At 37.9% G+C, this 20,220-nt stretch overlaps 1 protein-coding gene and 1 pseudogene across 1 annotated transcript; both read right to left on the bottom strand.

The window, feature by feature from the left end:
* Positions 1 to 12,166: 12,166 nt before the first annotated feature.
* LOC138834133 (olfactory receptor 5AK2-like) lies at positions 12,167 to 13,096 on the bottom strand. The gene has a single exon (XM_070032894.1). It carries the CDS (start codon positions 13,094 to 13,096, stop codon positions 12,167 to 12,169), a length of 930 nt encoding a protein of 309 aa, XP_069888995.1.
* A 5,891-nt stretch (positions 13,097 to 18,987) lies between these two features.
* On the bottom strand, positions 18,988 to 19,928 carry LOC138834134 (putative olfactory receptor 5AK3; annotated as a pseudogene).
* Between the last annotated feature and the right edge of the window lie 292 nt (positions 19,929 to 20,220).

The following is a 20,220-nucleotide window of genomic DNA, read 5'->3' on the forward strand; positions in this document are numbered from 1 at the left end:
CTGAAGTCTTTTTGTTGTCCCTGTAGTACAGATAGCTAGATCTGCCATGCAGTGTTTAGCCTTCATAATTCATCTATGTGTTATCACAGTGGTAGAGGGCAAGGTGCTTATACCTTGTCACCAATGCACATAGCTCAGCATGGCATTTCTCTGGGAGACATTTCTAGAGACAAACTTGTAGAATTTGAAGACATGGCACCCATATTTAAATTGGCCAAGTACTTCCAGAGCATTTTCTGTGTCCAGTGCTACTCTGTTTTGTATTCTCATGACCTCACACTCATATGAGTACTGCTTTTTGGGGTACAAAGTAATATCTTATTTTATATTTTAAATTTTTTTCTCTTACTACAGATTCATTTGATCATTTTCTAGTATTCTTAGAAATGTTATTTTACTCTTCTGCAAATCACTTGTCCATGTAGTTTTTTACAAGTGTTTCTATTAATTGATAAATAGTCTTCAATTTCAGATTTTAGTTATTCATTTGATAAAGATCTTTCAAACATTCTGTCACCCTTCAACTTTATGGTATCTTTTACACACCAGAATTAAAATAAGAGTTGATTTTTAAAATTTATGTTCCTAAAGTTTGTCTATTGAAGTAAAAATGAGGGATGCTCCTTTTCTTTTATCATTTCTTTCCCCAGTAAACATATGCAATAAAACTTATTTTCTTTCTTATAGTGGATGGCTGTGATATTATGCTTATTGAGTATATGGTAAACATTGTATCACATATAATTTGATAATTTTTTATAGTTTCTCAATATTTCTTTTCTTCTTGGAAGGATTGAATGGAAAATTTTCTTTTTCTTTTAGTTTATTATAAAATGTGTACATTAGTTAGGTGGAGAGGTTTCATGCTGGTATTTCCATATATTCATATGATTTACCCTGATCAAAGTCACCTCTCTACTACTCACCTTCATTATCTCCCTTCTTAAAACAAATTCAATGGCTGTTCAGATTTTAAAAGAGAAATTGAGATAAACTGCGGATATTAGCTAGCTCAAGATAGTGAAAGCACACAAACGTAATGGCATGGTATTTTCAGCATAGATCAATAACAACCATTATGGATGTTGGTTTTAGGAGCTTCAGAATATTTAGTTTGATCTTTTCCCTTAGCCCAAAATATTTGAATTAGATAAATAACCTAAGTGAACATGATTGTTTTGGGTGCTTTACTCACTGCATTTAGTGAAACATTTAATGCATTAATAATGTATTTTTAATGCTTAGCTTAAAAAATTACCTTTGAGCAGTGGTACAAAGGGGTTTCAACTCAACCTGTCAGTTTGTGAGTATGTGATGCATCTTGATCAGTGACACCTTTCCAGTGTGCTGCTCCATCTCTTTAGTCTCACACATCCTTCTCATAATCTGGTCCTGTTTTCACATATGTACACTGAATATTATGACTGAATTGATCAACCCTTCCTCTTTACGTTTTCATTTTTAATGAATGCTAGAAAATTAGAAATAGTTAATAGTCAGTGTATGTCAGTGTGCATTTATAAAATACTCAAGTTCTTTAAATCATTAGACTGCATATTTTACAACTAAAAAAGGCCAAAATAGCCATGTTTTAATAAGAAATAATGAAAATTTATAGAATAACCAATTTGAATATATATAATATTTCCCCGAAACTCTCCAAAGAGAACATTCCCCAGCTCATCTTATGTGCTTAAACAATTTTGGCAACAAAATAAGCAAAGTAAGAAAACAAAATTAGAACAACTTTCATTTGTGAATGTAGAGACAAACATTTTGAAAAATACACATTCACTCACCAAACCCTTCTGGCTGAGGACAAAGGAGGCTTTAGCAAACTACCAGTCTCCTCAGTTTTGTTTTGTTTTCTTTTCCCCAGGTTTTTCACCAATTGAGAAATAAAAGTGTAAATGGAGATCATGACATCACCTGTAAGATACCTAGGGGAAAACTGGATTAATTAAGTAACTTACTTAAGTAACTGCCAATAATCTATAAATAGGTCAGGCTCTGTTTAAAGCAGGATTCTGGTAGGATCATGACAAACTTCCAGAATTGAAAGAGCACTTACACTTAGAAATCAGAGCAGTACCGAATGCACGAAGACCATGGTATGTTCATGTGTTGGCCATTCATCCAATCATTTGTTCCTTCACAATGCTTTCCTGGGTGGCACTTTCTCATTCCACTGCACCAGAGAGGAAGTTCTTGGTCTTCCTTGACACAGGCTGCAACTTTGCTGTGACTGTTGGCCTCAGCTAAATTACCTGCGGAAGTGGCGGTGATAAAATGGCTGATCAAGACGCACTGTGTGTGTAAACTGCTTGTTTGAATGGCAATTCCTCTGTACAACTGCTTAAGGGCTGATGTGAGAAAAGTCGTTTTACTTTGTTTTACAAGGAAGTGGCCTCCGGATTCGCTTTTGGCAGCTGGTGCAGGCTGTATGTGCACCATGGAGCTCTCTGCTTGTTTTTTTCCAGTCACAAAGCTTATAGGTAGGCCACGTGAGACCAGAATGCACTCCCTTGTGATCTGAGGTTCTGGGAGCTGGGGTAGAGTAGAGAAAGCTAACTGTTCCCCTGTGATTTCATAGTGACAATTTTCAGCTTTCTAGAAGGGGACTCTTTTTCATGTTTCTATCATTAGAGACAACTTGGTCCAACCCCCCCCCCCCCCCCCCCCCCCCCCCCGCCTCCCCCCGAAGGTTGTCTCATTAGCAAAGAACTGTTTTTTTTCTCTTGTTATGAATGAGGTTGGGTATGTTTTCATGACTAAAAGTCTGTGTTTATATCTAGTTAGTTATTCTTCTCACTGAAATAATCAATAAACATAACTTCTAAAGAAATCCCAGTTTTGACCTAAATGTAAGGGCATGTGATCTCCAGTGTGACATGTTGACGATCCTCTAATTATTTAAAGACAAAATTTTCACTTTTTCCCCCTGAAAACTTATGTATATATATATATATATATATGCATATATATGTGTATATTTAAAATCAGTCTGCCACAAAGACAACTATGATTCCTTTTTTCACTTTATAATATCAGAATTTCTCTACAGATAAAAAATCTGAAGATTTAGAGGCTTTGAATCATTTTCTGCTAGAAAGCTATTGGAGATAAATCTCTGATTTATCTGAAAGGAGAAAGCTTGCTTCCATGAATTTGTAGCATTCTTTCTTTTCTTTTTTCTCTTTTCTCTCTTTTCCTTTCTTTCTTTTCTCTCTTTCTTTCTTTCTTTCTTTCTTTCTTTCTTTCTTTCTTTCTTTCTTTCTTCCTTCTTTCTTCCTTTCTTTTTTCCTTCCTTCCTTTCTTTCTTTCCCTCCCTTCTTTCTCTCTCTCTTTCCCTCCCTTCCTCTCTCCCTCCTTTTCCCTCCCTCCCTCCCTCTTTTCTTTCTTTCTTTCTCTTTCTCTCTTTCTCTCTCTCTCTCTTTCTTTCTTTCTTTCTTTCTTTCTTTCTTTCTTTCTTTCTTTCTTTCTTTCTTTTCTTCCTTCCTTTCTTTTTTCCTTCCTTCCTTCCTTCTCTCTCTTTCCCTCCCTCCCTCCTTGCTTTCTCCCTTCCTCCCTCCTCCCTTCCCCCTTCTCTCTTTCTTTCCTTCTTTCTTGCTTTCTTCTTTGCCAGTCTGGCCAGCCTGGGTACTGTCCCTGATTTCCCTTTTGCTCAAGGCTAGCACTCTACCACTTGAGCCACAGCACCAGTTGATTAATTAGAGGTAAGAGTCTCATGGCCTTTCCTTTCTGGGCTGGCTTTGAACCATGATCCTCAGACCTCGGTCTCCTGAGTAGCTGGGATTACAGGTGTGAGCTACTGTTACCTGGCTTGTAGCTGTTTTGATTAAGTAGCAAACGTATCAAGGATTACTATTAAAGGCTGGGGAGCAGGCCTCCTTCAATATTACATAGTTCATGACCAATGTCTCAGGAATGCATCTAACTCCTAGTAAAGGATAAGAAGAAACTTTGACCCAAAAACATGGGTTTTCTTTTCCCTCATATAAATGGCTTGGCAGTTGGGACTAACACGTGTATAAATTCATTTGTTTTCTTCATATGCTGTTTACCTCATAGTCCAATGTGTTGACTATAGCTCCAAACACCACAGCACCTCTCAAGGTAAGGGATGAGGGAGAAAGAAATGACAAGAAGGTCAGAGTGGCACCCCCCCCCCCACCGCCCCTGCTCCCTTATACACACACATACACATCTTACTCAGGAAAACCCCAATTCCTCCAGCAGCCTTTTACTGACATCTTAACAAATAGGCGAAGAGAGCTGAGTAAATATTTTAAGCACTTATCCTCTAGAGGAGTAATTCTGAAGGATAGTCCAATTAGCTTACCAGAGTCTCTGGGAGATAGAGTTGTAGTTTTCAAGAGTGCATAGCAGTTCACTAACTCACCCAGATTTACCACTAGTATCATAAAAGAAAGGGCTGGGGAAGATGGTTACTCTTCCAACATCAGTGCATAGTCAAAGTCATGCAACTGCCATCCATGGAGATCATCAGAGCCAGGGTATTATCTATTATCAATCTGTGATCACATATTGCTGATGTAGCTGGCATTTATTTATAGTATTTGATTTAGGAAGTACCTGCTCTATATCCTTTCTCCATCTCCAGACATAGGAGATTTGCAGTACTAATATGAGAACACAGAATTGCTTTGCTTTTACTGGATTCATCTTGGAAATTTTCCTTTCTATAACTGGTACAGGCTGGTTTGCATCCTAAAGTAATGTCTTCTGATGGCTCTACATGGACATTTTACTTTTAAGGTCTTGGAGAGTAGTTTTTCTTGAGAGGATCTCAAATATTGGGGTCTGAGATGACCTCAAAAGATGCAACGTTCATTACTATGTCATGGTTAGAACAAGAGCTGATCTTCCTAAGAACAAATATCATTTTTTAAAAAAAATGCCACAAGTGAACTGTCCTTTTCTTGTGTTATTTTCCATATGGGCCTAGTTTGTCATCTTTGCAGAGAAAGTAGTGGTAGAGTACAGATAAGTTTCAATCAAGGAACTCAGTTTTTCTCCTCCACAAATGGGGCTTATAGCGGGATCTGAAATGCATAAATATGTGGAAAATTTGTGGCCTTGGAAAAGCTGCCACAATGGGATTTCAAAGTGAGCAGGTGAGACCCTTGTTCATTTACACTCTCATAAGAAGTCTACCAATTGCCTTATGTTGCTTTCATACACATAGATGGATAAACTAATTTTATTCTAATCACATGGTGGATTGCAGCAGGAAAATTTATGTGCTACTGTCAGTACAACATAATGGACAGGGTTTATTTTCTTAGTGCTACTGAATAAAAATGAACATCTCAGAAGGGAATGGAATAAATTTTAAAAAATTAAGTTCAGTAATGAGAAAATATATTGTTTCCACACATGAAGATTTGCTCAACTTCCCTAGAAATACCCAAACCAAGAGTTCTGTGTGTCTTAGGGCTGCATCTGACTTTCACTTACTATCATTAGCAGGGAGAAATCCAGAGGACAAATGTATCTGCTGGTATATAAAGTATCTCCTTCCAATCTGTGATATGGTGAAGTCAGTGACTTTAGTTCAGCATCAATATTTTCCTGAGAAGCACTTTTTTCAGTTCCAGAAAGTATTCCTAACACATTTACAGCAGCACTGAAGAACTCAGCTATTGAGCGAAGTAAGAAATAGTTTAAGATGTGAACATATTCCTTATTTTAGTAGGCTTAAATTGTGGAGAACATCTGTATTGGATGCTATTATTATTATTATTATTATTATTATTATTATTATTATTATTATTATTGGTTGTGAGACTTGAACTCAGGGTCTGGGTGCTGTCCCTGAGTTATTTTGCTCAAGGTTAGTGCTCTACCATTTTAAGCCACAGCTTCACTTGCAGTTTTTAGTGGTTAATTGAAGATAAGAGTCTCACAGGAACTTTTCTGCCTGGACTGGCTTCAAACCATGATCCGCAGATCTCAGCCTCCTGAGTAGCTGGGATTACAGGTGTGAACCACCAATGCCTAGCTTGCTTTAATTATTATAAAATGAAGCTATCATTTTAAATTTAAATTTGATTTAAATAATTATTTAATTTAACCATGTATTAATTCATCTTATTACAATACATTGTTACAATTTATGACTATTGTTATCATAATTTATTTATAATTATCTTATTATAATTTCTTATTTAATATAGAACATCTATACTGGATTCTAAATTATAACAACGTGGATCCTCTCTAAAAGAACTTTCTTCTTTATTTTAATGCTTCTTTTACTTCTTTGCTTTTCAAGCCATAGACTAGAGGGTTCAATGTGGGAATCACAATGCTGTAAAATATAGAAATGACTTTCCAGTTCTCCTGGGAGAATGACTAGAATGGGGGCTGGAAGAATATGTAAAAGAGGGTTCCATGGTCAATGGTCACTGTGTCAGATGGGAGGCCCATGTGGAGGCTTTCTTTCTTTCTGTGGGTCTGCAACAGGGAAGTTTTTTCCTGCTTCATCCATGGTAGATGGCAGATAGGAAAAAGAGGGTGAATGTAAGAGAAGAGATGGTAGAATCTACTTTCATGACACCTCTACTCCTCTTGAGATAATCACCAGCTCCCACACTGAGGTTCAAACTCAGCTGGGGTAGACAAATCCAAGAGTCTCTTCTTTCCAATCAACTAGCAAAAACAAACAAACAAAAAACCGGAAGTGGAGATGTGGCTCATGTGTTAGAGCATCAGACTTGAGCAAAAAAATAGCTAAGCAAAGGGAGAGACCCTACATTTAAGCCTCAGTGCCAGTATGACAAAATAGAGTACTCAAATAAAAAAAAGACAAATCATCTTGCACAATAATTACAGTCATCCAGTCAGGAGAGCAGAACCCCATGACCTAATAATGAGTTATTATTATAAACATCATTTGGGGACACAGTGTATCCATAGTTGTTGTCAGCAAGTTTCTCCCCTTGATTTTGTAGATATGTTATTGAGACTTAGGGATATTTTTCTTTACAACAGTTAAGTCTTACTTGAATCAATTAACAGTGGTGCCATACAGAACAATAAGCCTTTTAATTAAAAGAAATTAAGGAAGGTGTAAGAACCTAGAGGATTGGTGAATGGTGGCTCATTTTTCAGATACAACAAAGCCAAGCCAGTCACGGGGAGGCTTAAAATTAATTGGATTTTTACTAGAGTGTTGTTCAAATGTTGAAATTCACAGAGGATTTTAACAGTTTGTTAAAATTTGTCAAAAATCCTCTGCGACAGTGCATTAAAAGAATGAGAATCTTCTAAGAAGCACTTTATAGGTTATAAATATCCATTATTATTATGTCATAACTACCCGTTATAATTATAGATCAATAGCTTACCTAACATCTCAGAAACCCTTTCACATAGTCTGCCACATGAAGGAAAAAGAAAGGAAAAGGAGAGAAGGACAATCTCAGAAATGCACAAATCAAACCATATAATGTGTCTGTTCTGTGTTGATATAATCACTGTCGAGTTATTTGTTGCTTTTGTCTGTATAACATTATTGATTTTGTGCAAGACAAAGAGACTGTACCTCCTGAAGAATGTATATGAGGATTACAATGATTTTTTTTAAACCTTGAATCTTAAGCTGCACAGAATATGTGGTTGAATTATTTTTCATATAATTTCATACATTTTTATCTAGGGAAAATGTTGTATAACAGAAGACACTGGCCTAGAAGGACACCACACCAGTGCAGCTGTGTGTAGCAAATTCCACCAGTATTGATACCAGATTCTCTGGCTCTTTTAAATAGCTGAAGAAGTAAAAACCGTGGAATAACTTGTGATGGATGAACACACTATGGTCTCAAATTCAATCTTTATTGAGGCCTAGAAGCCATAGGACTTAACAGGCTCTATCCTGAAGTATATTTGTAGGAAAATAGGTACCATTGGAGGGCTCTCCAGGACTCTCCATCTAGTAGAAAACACTTGTAAGCCGAGGAAACAGCAGCAGGTGAGGGCTCTATTTAAACAGTTTCTTCACAGGGTAATGACATTTGGCTTATCAGTTAAATAAAATGGATATATAACATCTAACAGCTGAGGATTAGCTCCATCTACCTCAGCGACAGGATCTGTATGCTTCAGGAAGCTGGCTTGATGCAAATGATTTTATTTCACATGTGATGGAAATATTTCCTAGTGAAGTGAGTGCTGCTTGAAAACAGTCGACTAACAGAATATATTAAATATTCTTATTATTCTTAGTACCAGGACTCCTGAAGCTTTGTTTATATTCAGTTATGAGAAATGAAGACAGGTAACCCTGAGATTGAATTCATTCACTCATTCATTCTTCAGTCATTTATTTATTTATTTTTCTTTTGTTGGTCATGGGGCTTGAACTCAGAGTCTGGGTGCTGTCCCTGAGCTCTCTCTCTCTCTTTTTAAATGTTGCACAGCAAAGTTTATTCGGCTAAACACAAATTCAAACCCCCAAACTTGTCCCTGGGCTCTTTTGCTCAAGGCTAGTAATCTTCTAATTTGAGCCACAGCTCTGCTTCTGGTTTCCTGGAGATGAGAGTCTCACAGGCTTTTCTGACCAGACTGACTCTGAGCCGTGATTCTCAAAGCTCAGACATCTGAGTAGTTCAGATTACAGCAGATTACACCTAATCTGGGCTTTGGGATTGAATTCTTTTTCCTATCAGAGACAACTGGTATAATGCTCCTATTTTTTTCTGTCCTCTCTCTGTCTGTCTGTCTGTCTGTCTGTCTGTCTGTCTGTCTGTCTGTCTGTCTGTCTCTGTCTCTGTCTCTCTTGCTTGAATTTTCTGTGGGTGATTTGAACATGTTTCAGAATTCCATTTAGATTTTCCTGTAGTGTGTTCAGGGCAAACCTTTTTACAGCTTAACTTTTTAAGTGTCAGCTGTAGGCATTATATCAGAGGTATGTCACTGTTGCATTTCACCTGCTGATAGCATTGAATGTTAGCATTATCCCTACCTCTGGTCTTCAGCTCCAGCCAGACCTCAGCTCCTCCCTGTCCTACAGTTCCCGCAATACAGCTGGCCTCTCCCTCTCTCTGCCCAGACCTCCCTGCACAGCCACCAGCCCCAGAGCTACCTGGTTAGGGGCAGACACCACTTGCTCCCTCTCCCAGGAGATATGACCCCTCTCATAAACCTTGTAATAATCTTTCCCCCGTGCCTGCCTGCCTCTGCGTAGTCTCCTAAGATGGTTGTGAAGGAGCCTTATATCTAATGCCTTAATTTCCTTTCCATTCCTGCTTGTCCTCCATTTGAATGTGATCTTAAATACTCTCTCAATATGTATGGAGAACCACATCAGAGAAAGTTAAATATTGTGTTTGCATACTACTTATGCCCATAATAAAAATGTGTACACAAATTTTCCTAACAACTTTACTTGTAATAGTCACATCTGTAACCAACTAAATATTCTGTAATAGAGTATTGATTAAGCAGATTGTGGTACACCTATATTGTTGAATAGTACCAGACACAAAAGGGATCAAATGATTGATAATTGTAACAACTTCAATGAATCCCAAAAAGCTAATTTTCAAGGCTCACCTATGATGTGCTTGCAGTTGTATACCTATCAAAATGGCAATATTATATAGAGAGAACAGATTAGTAATCACAAGAGATTATAAACCATGTGTGGATCAAGGTAGTAAGGGGTAGTATGAGAAATCTGGGTGGAATCTGAGATCTGTATGGAATATTCTACATATTTTGTATTATTATTATTATCACCACCATTGATATTATCTTTAAGTAGTTGCAAAGAGGGACTTCAATTCAACAAGTTGGATTATGACTACAATGATCTGGATCCATATTACCTCTTCCGTTGTTCTTCATCTTTCCCCATCCTTTCTTGATTATTCTTTTCACAAGTGAGAAAATGCCAGTCTGTCACACACAAGCTGCAGCAATATCAGCATCCTGGTTTTGATGTCATAAATATGATTAAGACGCAACTACGATGGGAAAATGAGTTCAGGGTTCAGGGGTCCTCCTGTGACCCTCTAAATATTTCAAGACCAAAAATTAGCTATAAATGAAGAGGAAAAATTGAACTTGCCTTGCAGTGATGTAAGGTCCATTTGATACAAATTTAGGAAAACTTTCTAGCATGAGATAACTACTGAATGGATGCCTCTCCAAATGATTATAACACATGCAAATGTTAGAACCTAGGCATGTAATATTAATTGGTTGACCATCTTGGTTGATTTATTTAATTATCTGTGCTTTCACATGTTTTTCACTAGGCAAAATTCAACTAGATTGAAACTCCACCATTAAATTTTTTTTTTTTTTTTGGTCCCGGAGTTTGAACTCAGGGCCTGGATATTGAGCTTTTCTGCTCAAGGCTAGTGTCTCTACAACTTGAGCCACAGCTCCACATCCAGCTTTTGGGTGGTTAATTGGAAATGCAAGTCTCATGGACTTTCCTGCGTGGGCTGGCTTCAAACCTCAATCCTCAGACCTCAAACCTCTTGAGTAGCTAAGGTTATATTTGTGAGCCGTTGTCTCCTGGCTTTGTGCTCTATTTTATTAGACTCTATTCTTCTCTATCTTATGAGTTTGCTTTTTGTGACAAGTGTTTCAAAAGAGGCCAATCAAAACATATAGGCGTAGTATCAAAGGGTTTCTTCAGATGCCTTCTCTTTTTGTGACAGTTATTTTTTATTAGTTTCAATTAGCTGTACAGGAGGTTTCACTTTAACATGTCCACTATGTATAGGGCACATCTTGATGAGCCACTGTCTCCATTATTCTCCCTCATCCTCCATCACAAACCCATCTCAACAAGCTTTGTTGTTCTTTCTTTTCACACATGTACATAAAGTATTTTACCACACTCACCTCCTTTACCCTCTCTGCTCATTCTTCTACCTTCCGCTCCTACTTATATCATAGAAAGGAAATATCTCACTCTCTCATATGCATTTTGAAAAGTGCACGTTGATTTTTCAAGTGACTTTACCATGGTGTTTCACCTGTGCATATGTCACAGTATAAAATCCTACCTGGGCACTGGTGGCTGATGCCTGTAATCCTAGCTGCTCAAGAGTCTGAGATCTGAGGATCATGGTTCAAAGCCAGACTGGGCAGGAAAGTTTGTGAAACTCTTATTTGCAATTAACCACCAAAAACTGGAAATGGAACTGAGGCACAAAGTGGTAGGACACCAGCTTTGAGCAAAAGAGCTCTGAGACAGTACATAGGCCCTGAGTTCAAGCCCCCAAACTGACAAAAGATAAAAATAAAAATAATCCTGCATCTTGTATATACATTTTTCTAATTTGGGGAGGGAAAAGGAAATAACAAAATGCTGAAATAAGGATATAGGTCGACCCATTGTAACAATGAGATGTAAAAGATACTATGTTGAAAATGAACTTTACAGCTTTGGTAGGGGGTGGAGAGAGGAGGGAGGAGTTGGGAAGGAGGGAAGGGAAGGGATGGTAGGAGAAAAACAAAGGAGGAGGTAATAATGCTCGAGAGGAAATATACTCATTACCTTATTCAGTAACTGTAACCCCTCTGTACAGTATTTTTACAATAAAAATAGATACAAAAAATCCTGTAAGTATATATGTGTATAATTCTCTTTTAGGTCTAGTATCACATATGAGTGAAAACATGCAAACTTTATCCTGTTGAACCTGGCTTATTTCACTTAACATGGTTTCCAGGACCATTCATTTCCTTGCAAATGACATCTTTAATTCTGTGTTTTTTAAATGACTAAATAATACTTTCTATAAATGTCACATTGTCTTGATCCAGTCAACAGTTTTAGGCCATCTGGGCTGTTTCTATGGGTTGGGTTCTGTGAATGTTACAATAAAGACAAATTCCCTCTATTTAAGACACACATGAGCTGTAAGTTCATTTATAGAAGAGTCCTTGTTTGGCATATGTAAGACCCATGTTATATTATTCAAACCACAAAAATATAGTATCACTTTTTTACTCATTTTATGTGTTTTTTTTCAGTATCTTTCAGATGCTACAAAAAGTAAGGAAAGTCTTGGCATTTCACCTCTGTCAGCCACATCTTCTTAGGTTGAGTAATAAATACGAGCCCCATTGGCTTTCTTCTTGGCCTGTGTTGATAGAAAGAAAACCACACTTCCAGCTAGGAGCACTTATTTCCTAAGTGTTTCAGAGCTTCTAGCACATCTTGGTTCCTTAGGCTGTAGATGAGAGGGTTTAGCATAGGGATCATAATACTGTAAAAAACAGATGCCACTTTTTCTTGCTCTTGAGACCTGTCAGTTCCATGGTGTACATACATATAGGAGAGGGTCCCGTAGAAAATGGTGACTGCTGTCAGGTGAGAGGCACAGGTGGAGAAGGCCTTCTTCCTTCCCGAGGCAGAAGATATCCTCAGGATGGCAGCCAGGATGTACGCATAGGAGAAGATGACAACCAACACAGTCAGTGTCAAGTTAAACCCAACAAACCCTGCTAATATCCTGACATTGAAGTCAATACTGGAACACGCTAGGGCAAGGATGGGAGGCACATCACAGAAGAAGTGATTGATTGCGTTGGATTTGCAAAATTTCAAGGAGAAAGTAAAGCTGGTGTTTACCGATGCATTTAGGAGGCCCATGGCATATGAGCCAACCAGCAGTTGAATGCAGAATCTTCGGGACATGACAACCGGATAGCGCAGTGGGTTGCAGATGGCCACGTAACGGTCCACGGCCATGGAAGCCAGGATGAAGCAGTCACTGGTCACAAAAGTACCATAGACTAGTAATTGCACTGCACATCCTGTGAAGGAGATGGAGGCTTTTGATCCCATGAAATTCTGCAACATCTTGGGAGTGACTGCAGAAGCATAGCAGAGATCCACAAATGCCAAGTGTTGGAGGAAAAAGTACATGGGAGTATGAAGGGAAGAATGTATCTTGATCAGTAGGATCATGCCAATGTTACCTACTAAGGTGATTACATAGACCATTAGAAATACTACAAAGAGGATGTGCCAAAACTTGTGTTGAGCAGCAAATCCCAGAAGGATAAATTCAGTCACTTGGGTGCCATTATTCTGTTCCATGGTTAGTAAAACTTAAATATCAGCTGAAAAAGCTACAAAAAGAAACAAGAAGAGAGAAAGACCATTGTGATTTTGTAATTCTTAACTAATTTGAAATTTGGAAATGGTATCACATTTGGCTTTTGTAGTGGATTCAGAGAACATTTTCTTTGACATATTTGACTAGGGTTTTAAAGGTGAACCTTGCTAAAGAATTTTCATAATGTCATCTACATTTTGGACTAATTGCCATTGAATAATAAATGTGTTCTCAGCTACTGCCAGTCACTTCATACATCAATTACAGATGATAAAATATACTTTGGTTGAACTTTCTCTTCTGCTTAATATGTCTTAGTGAAAACACTATTTACCCACCTAAGTGATTATATCTGAAAACCATCAGCTTATCCATATAGTTTTACATGATGCTGCTCTAACTTATTTCCATATTGTCATTTTACCACTTTTCCCTCCTCACCAACTCTGCTTTGACCGTCACGAATACATGGCTACGTGGTCCTCTATAAATGTGTTTAGCAAAGTTTCTATGCTAATAGATCTGGCAAACAAATATTTGTAGTGTGTTTCACATAAAAATTATATAAAAAGTGAACCCATAAGCTCAATGTGTCCAAGTTTATGGTTTAAAAAGGTGCAAGCTTGCTTCCTGCTCTGACCTCATTCTAGACTGATTACATAGAGGTTCAAGTCTGCTGTTGGCCCACAGACCACACTAGAGCAGGCTGCACAAAGCATAAACATTATCAGCACAAAGGACTACATACTGAGTGGAGATATAGTAAGGCAACTTTAACATACAAGATTAGTATCTAGCACATAAGCAACTTCTTTATATTAGCCTACCAGAAAAAAAATCACAGAAGATATGAGTAGCAAAATTGTGAAAGTAAGAAAATCTATTCAATAGAAATACAACTTGTTTGCTAGTAATAACATCTGTATATGAAAACTTCACAGAGATATAGCTTAAAATGCATCAGTGTAAAATGCCAACTTTTGGTGAGGATATAAATGTATAGGACTTCATATATATTTTTCCTGTTGGGAAGGAAAAGGAAAATCAGCAGAGTTATGTTGGAGACAACTCAGAAATAGTACTATAAATAAATATATTTATATCTGTGATTTAGAATTTCCACTCAGGTACGCAGTGTAGAGAAACCAATGACCACATTTAAGTCGTTATTCACATGTATATACATATACTTTTAAATTTACATAAGAATTTACATATATTCAAATATCTACATATGATTAAAGTCTGTAGTATTGTTTACCATATGATGAAATATTCATTATTAAATAATCAGGGAACAAACATTGGCAGGTGTTACTACATCTGTCTACATGTCATAAAGACAGAAGTCATCTTGTATTCAACACTGGGCAGAGCTGTGTTGCTCTACATAGAGGGGTGAGTTTCAGACAAGGATGTACCTATGTTTTTAAACTTATAGGTTTAGGTTGTACAGCTTGTATGTGTGTTCTTTCTTTTGATGGAATTACTGATGTAATCACCTCTGGTTCTTTCAAATACCTTCAGAAATAATAGTGTGGGATAATTCTTCAATAATATAGCCAGAAACACTTTAATCATTCAGAATTCAAAAAAGATGATATGATTTTTTTTTGAGAACACCTTTCAGGAACTAAGAATACAAACTGTGTTTGTGTGTGTGTGCACCAATCACCAGAGAGTTTTGCACATATTTATAGTGTCCCAACACTTCTGATGCTCTCTTAAAACCTGGATTGTCCATTGCAACAATGAGATGTACAAGTCATTATGTCAAAAACGAACTTTACAACTTTGGCGGGGGGGGGGGGAGGGTGGGTGGGGGGGCAGGGGGAGGATGGGATGGGAAGGGGAAACAAAGGAGGAGGCTACAATGCTTGATAAGAAAGGTACTCATTATCTTGCCCATGTAATTGTAACCCCTCTGTACAGTATTTTCACAATAAATATAAAAAAACAAAACTGTATTGTTCTGTGGACCAGAAATAAGCTAACCTGGATTTTGAATTTTGCTTCAACCACCATGTCAGAGAAATGAAGGACATCTCTCTTCAGCTGGACTTTCTTCCTCTGTCAAATGGAAACTACAGAGGTTACTTAGAAGGTGACTATCTTTTTTGATATGATGGAAAGCATTGCCAACTTGGAAATAAGAGTTTATTAAATCATAGGAGATTCACATGATGGGTCAATACCCAGCCTTAAACTTTAAGATAAATGTATACTCTATAGAAAGATCCATGTCTATTGTACAATGCGTAGAGCATGGTACAGAGTATTATGGAGAATGGGAGTCCTTTATTTTATTATCTGTAAGTAAGTGCACACAGGGGTTTCAGTTCAACATGAACAAATCCTTGTTAACGTCATCCTTTCCGTCATTCTCCCCGTCTGTCCCAACCCCACCCATCCCTTTATTACCTGGTTCCATTTCACATCAGTTAATTGAATATTTTGGCTGTATTTCTCTATTCTTCCTCTCTCCATTCATCTGCCCCTCCTTCTCAGCTCTCCCCACAACTCTGACAAAACATTTCAGCTTCCTGATATTACTCTCACTCTTGTTCTTTTTCTTTATCCATGGAAAAAGTTGGAGAAAGACAGATACCGATTCCTGTTTATTATTGTCTTTGGGCATTGGAGTGAGGAGAGATTCACCTCCTTGCTAGGCAACTCTCAGATGACTTCTGGCTCCTTTATCTGTTTCTATCACAACACCAGAGAGGCTGTGAGTCCTGGTCGCCGGGAGGAACGTTCTGTAACTTCTGTTTACTGTGCTCTGTTGCCTGCAGCTGCTGGAGTGATGCACACACAGCCAATGTGGAAAATTTAATTGGCCTGTCTTCCTTACATCAATGCTGATGCCTCCACATTCTCTCTGCAACTGGTGCAGGCTGATTGCCACAAGGTCTCTCTGTGATTCTTCCTCATCAGAGGGTTTATAGTTGGGGCCTAAGGGATCCATCCCCAGTCCCTAGAGAACCAGGTTGTAAGGGATTGAGAGGGAATTCAATAACGATGACACTCATTATTTCTGTTGAATAAAATTCAACTTTTCTTAAAGAGAAAACCCCATTTTCCCCCTCTTCTTCTTCCTCCTCCTCCTTCCACTCCCCCTCCTCCTCCTCCACCTCTTCCTCCCCCCCTCTCCTCCTCTTCCCTCTCCCTCTCTTCCTCTTCCCTCTCCCTCTCTTCCTCCTCTTCCTCCTTCTTGTTCTTCTTGAAAACAACTATACTTCCTTTATTATTTCATAATTAACCTTTTTTTTCTTGTAGCAACCTGGTGAAGCATCTTTTCATATGTCTAAGAACGTGGGTTTGGGTCTAGAGCTACAGCCTTATTACCACAAACAAAGCCCTTACTTTATGCAAAAGATAAATCTAACCTAAAAGCTGTCTAATCTAAATTTTCATAAATGTAGCCATCTTTGCTCAGAGTTGACTTCTAATTCTGATTAGGGTTTTGAGCTTCCATGGTAACATTCAGAAACCATCTCTCACCAAGTTCTTATGAAGCAGTCTATAATGGACTGTAGCTAGTATGCTCTCCCATAGAGTGAACACTTTAAGTTTCTGCATGCACAAAATTAAAACTCTATGAACAATAGATGCTGAGATACAGCCATGAATTCCTAGTTTGAGCAGAAATTCAACATGTCCATATTTCTCAATGGCAAGATGCTTCACCTACGGCATCCTAATCCTCTGTGGATCCAGATAATGACCAGATTTATCTGGAATGGGAACTTCCTGTATCACAGGTTATATGAATGACTACCAAAATGTTTCTTGCTTCTCTCCTGGACTCATAGCTCATGGCCTCCATTTGAATCCCCATTGTTTTTACAGTTGAATGGCATCTGCCTGAATGAAAGTGATAGGTATGCCATTCAAAAAAGAATTGATATAGAACTCCTATCCTCTATCACTGTGTTGGACTATGCATCACCAAAAGCCGCCAACCAGAAAAAAAAAGCTATTCCATTCGGCAGGACATTTAAGACCATCACTCAGCACTTGGGGGGCAGAAGTCATATTTACTTTAGATAAGTCTAATTTTTTTTTTTTTTGGTCAATGATAAGGCTTGAACTCAGGACCTGTTCACTGTCCTTGAGATCTTTTGTTCAAGGCTAGTGTTCTACCACTTTGAGCCACAGCACCACTTCTGGTTTTCTGGTGGTTAAGTGGAGATGAGTCTCACAGCTTTTCCTGCCCAGGCTAGTATCGAACTGAGATACTCAGACTTCAGTCTTTTGAATAGCTAGGATTACAGGGTGAGCCACTGGTACCTGGCTAAAGTAAGTCTAATTTTTCCACCCTCAGATACAAAACATATATTCAGTTTTAGGTCTTAGAAGTAAAAACTAAGATCCATGTTGCTTTGTATGTCCCTCCCCCACAGTGTAACCCCCGCTTTCACTATATTTGATGTCAGTATAACATGTGGAGGAGATGGGGACAAACAAGTCGTTTAAGGATTCAGGTGGACCTGTTGCAACAATGAGAAGTACAAAATGTCATGTCAAAACCAGCTTTACAATGTCGGTGTGGGGGGGGGAGGGGGGTATAATTGGGTGGGGGGAGGGGGGAGGCTGGGAAGGGAGGTGAAGGGTAAACAAAGGAGGAGGCTGCAATGCTTGGTAAGAAATGTATGCATTATCCTGCCCATGTAATTGTAGCCCCTCTGTACAGTATGTTCTCAAATAAAATAAAATAAAATTTAAAAAAAAACAAAAAAAAAAAAAAAAAACTAAGATCCATATCACTTTAGCTGAAAAGGAGCCTGGAATACAAATCCTCTATTTCTGGCCAAATTAACTTTTCCATGAAAAATCACAGTTCTTTCTAGAAGGAGTAAGAAACACAACAATGATAGGTGTTATATTTTTGCCACAACAATAAATGTGCACCTGTGGACTGGTAAATTAAGTTTTTCTCTTTTAGCTTACATATTTTCTATTCCATGCCGTTCCTATAGTTAACTCTTTGGTAGGCGACACCACATGCTTTTCCTCAAGTCTAGACTTCCTCTTTTTATAAGGAAGATTTACATTATTATATCTCTAGCACCTACTAATTTTCAGGAAATTATTTGGTACTCCATAAAATGATTTTTTTGGGGAAAAAGAATATACAGATTGTACTTGGCATTGCAGCAGCTTGAAAACAATGAAGGAAAATATGTTCAGACATTTTCATAGGCTACTACCAAAGTACGTGTGTGTGTGTGTGTGTGTGTGTGTGTGTGTGTGTGTGTGTGTGTGTGTAAACACTTGAGTCTTACCATTCTATTGTTCCCTTTCCCTTCCCTAATTCAAATCAATGTATATACAATACCAGGTTACCAAAATCAAATATAGTGACAGCCAGGGATATACCATAAGAGGAAGAACATACAAAAGAAACAAAAAAATCATACATAAGATGCTTTTTAAATAAATACATTTATTTCACATTCACTTCTGTGCAATAACTTGAGAAGAATTTACAAAGGACAATAGGCAGGCACTTTCTCTAAAGGTTACTATGGCTGCTCAAGCCATCAGTCAGATTTAAAGCCAATCATGATCAAGGAGAGCTAGCCTTATAAAAAGAGGAAGTCTAGACTTGAGGAAAGGCATGGGGTATCGCTTACCCAAGAGTTAATAAGTTTTTGTCTTTCACAGAACCCTTCTCCAAGGGTGAGGCCATTGCCAAACTGTATTCCAAGTGGGAAGTGAGTCTCAGAAGAAATCATAGAACATCTCCCATGTTATGCAATCTTGTGTGTTTATAGGGGCTGCCTTTGCGTCACAGCTCTGTAGTCTCCATTTTAGAATGATTAAATTGCCACAGCGCGTGTTCCCAGATGCTTCGATGTGATGAGCTGTCTCAGTGTGTATTGAATCTAAAGATCTTTGATCCTGCCACTTTGTTAACATCTTTCACCTCCTTGTTTCTCAAACTATAGATCAGAGGGTTCAACATGGGGATCACAATGCCATAAAACACAGAGACTACTTTTATATTCTCCTCAGAATTATCGGAATGGAGCTCTAGGTACATGGAAGAGAGAGTTTCATTGAAAATAGTGACTGCTGTCAAGTGGGAAACACATGTGGAGAAGGTTTTCTTCCTCCCGGCAGTAGACATCTTTAGGATGGTGGCCATGATATATGTATAGGAGACAATAACGACCGACACAGTGAACATCAAGTTAAACCCCATGAAGGTGAATGTTAGTAAGATGTTTATGTGGCTATTACAGCATGAAAGGGCAATCATTGAGATAAAATCACAGTAGAAGTTATTAATGTGCTTGGATTTACAGAAGGACAAGGAAAATGTAAAACCTATGTGGACACAAGAGTTTATTGATCTCATGAGATAAGAACCAGCTGCCAACAGGATGTAGACTTTTCGGGACATGATGATAAGGTAATGGAGTGGTTTTACAGATGGCCACATAGTAGTCCACTGCCATAGCTGCCAGGATGTAATAGTCAGTGGTCACAAACACAACATATATGAATAATTGCACAGCACATCCTCCAAACGATATGGATTTGTCTTCTACCAGAAAGTTCTGCAGCATCTTCGGAGAGATAGCAGATGTGTAACAGATGTCAAAAAAGCCAAATGCTGTAAGAAAAAGTACATGGGTGTCTGAAGTCTGGTGTCTGTATTGATGAGTAAGATCAATCTAGTGTTACCCACCATGATGTCAGGTAGATCACAATGAATATGATGAAGAGGACATACTGAATCTCATTTTGGACATTAAATCCCAGAAGATAGAATTCATTGATTTCACTGCTATTTGGTCTTGTCATGGCTCCCCCAAATCTGGAGACAACTAAGGAAAGGAAAAACAACAAAAAAAGAGAAATCTCTATGATTTCTTGGTATTGTAACCTTTTTATATTTCATTCCATTGGTTTGAGCTGGATTTTCCTAACAATTACTCAAAAAATATTTATTAGTTTCCAAGTAACTTTTAAAATATTCTTGATAGGAATGCACCCATGACTTATATGTGTGAGTCAATAATTCATTTGAAAATGGACACTAGCTTTTAATAGGTGATTCTAAGAAATATAAACAGACTTAATGTTTCCAGTAAAT

This window comes from Dipodomys merriami, unplaced genomic scaffold (genome assembly GCF_024711535.1).
Source record: "Dipodomys merriami isolate MVZ:Mamm:240054 unplaced genomic scaffold, mDipMer1.0.p SCAF_21, whole genome shotgun sequence".
Lineage (NCBI taxonomy): Eukaryota > Metazoa > Chordata > Mammalia > Rodentia > Heteromyidae > Dipodomys > Dipodomys merriami.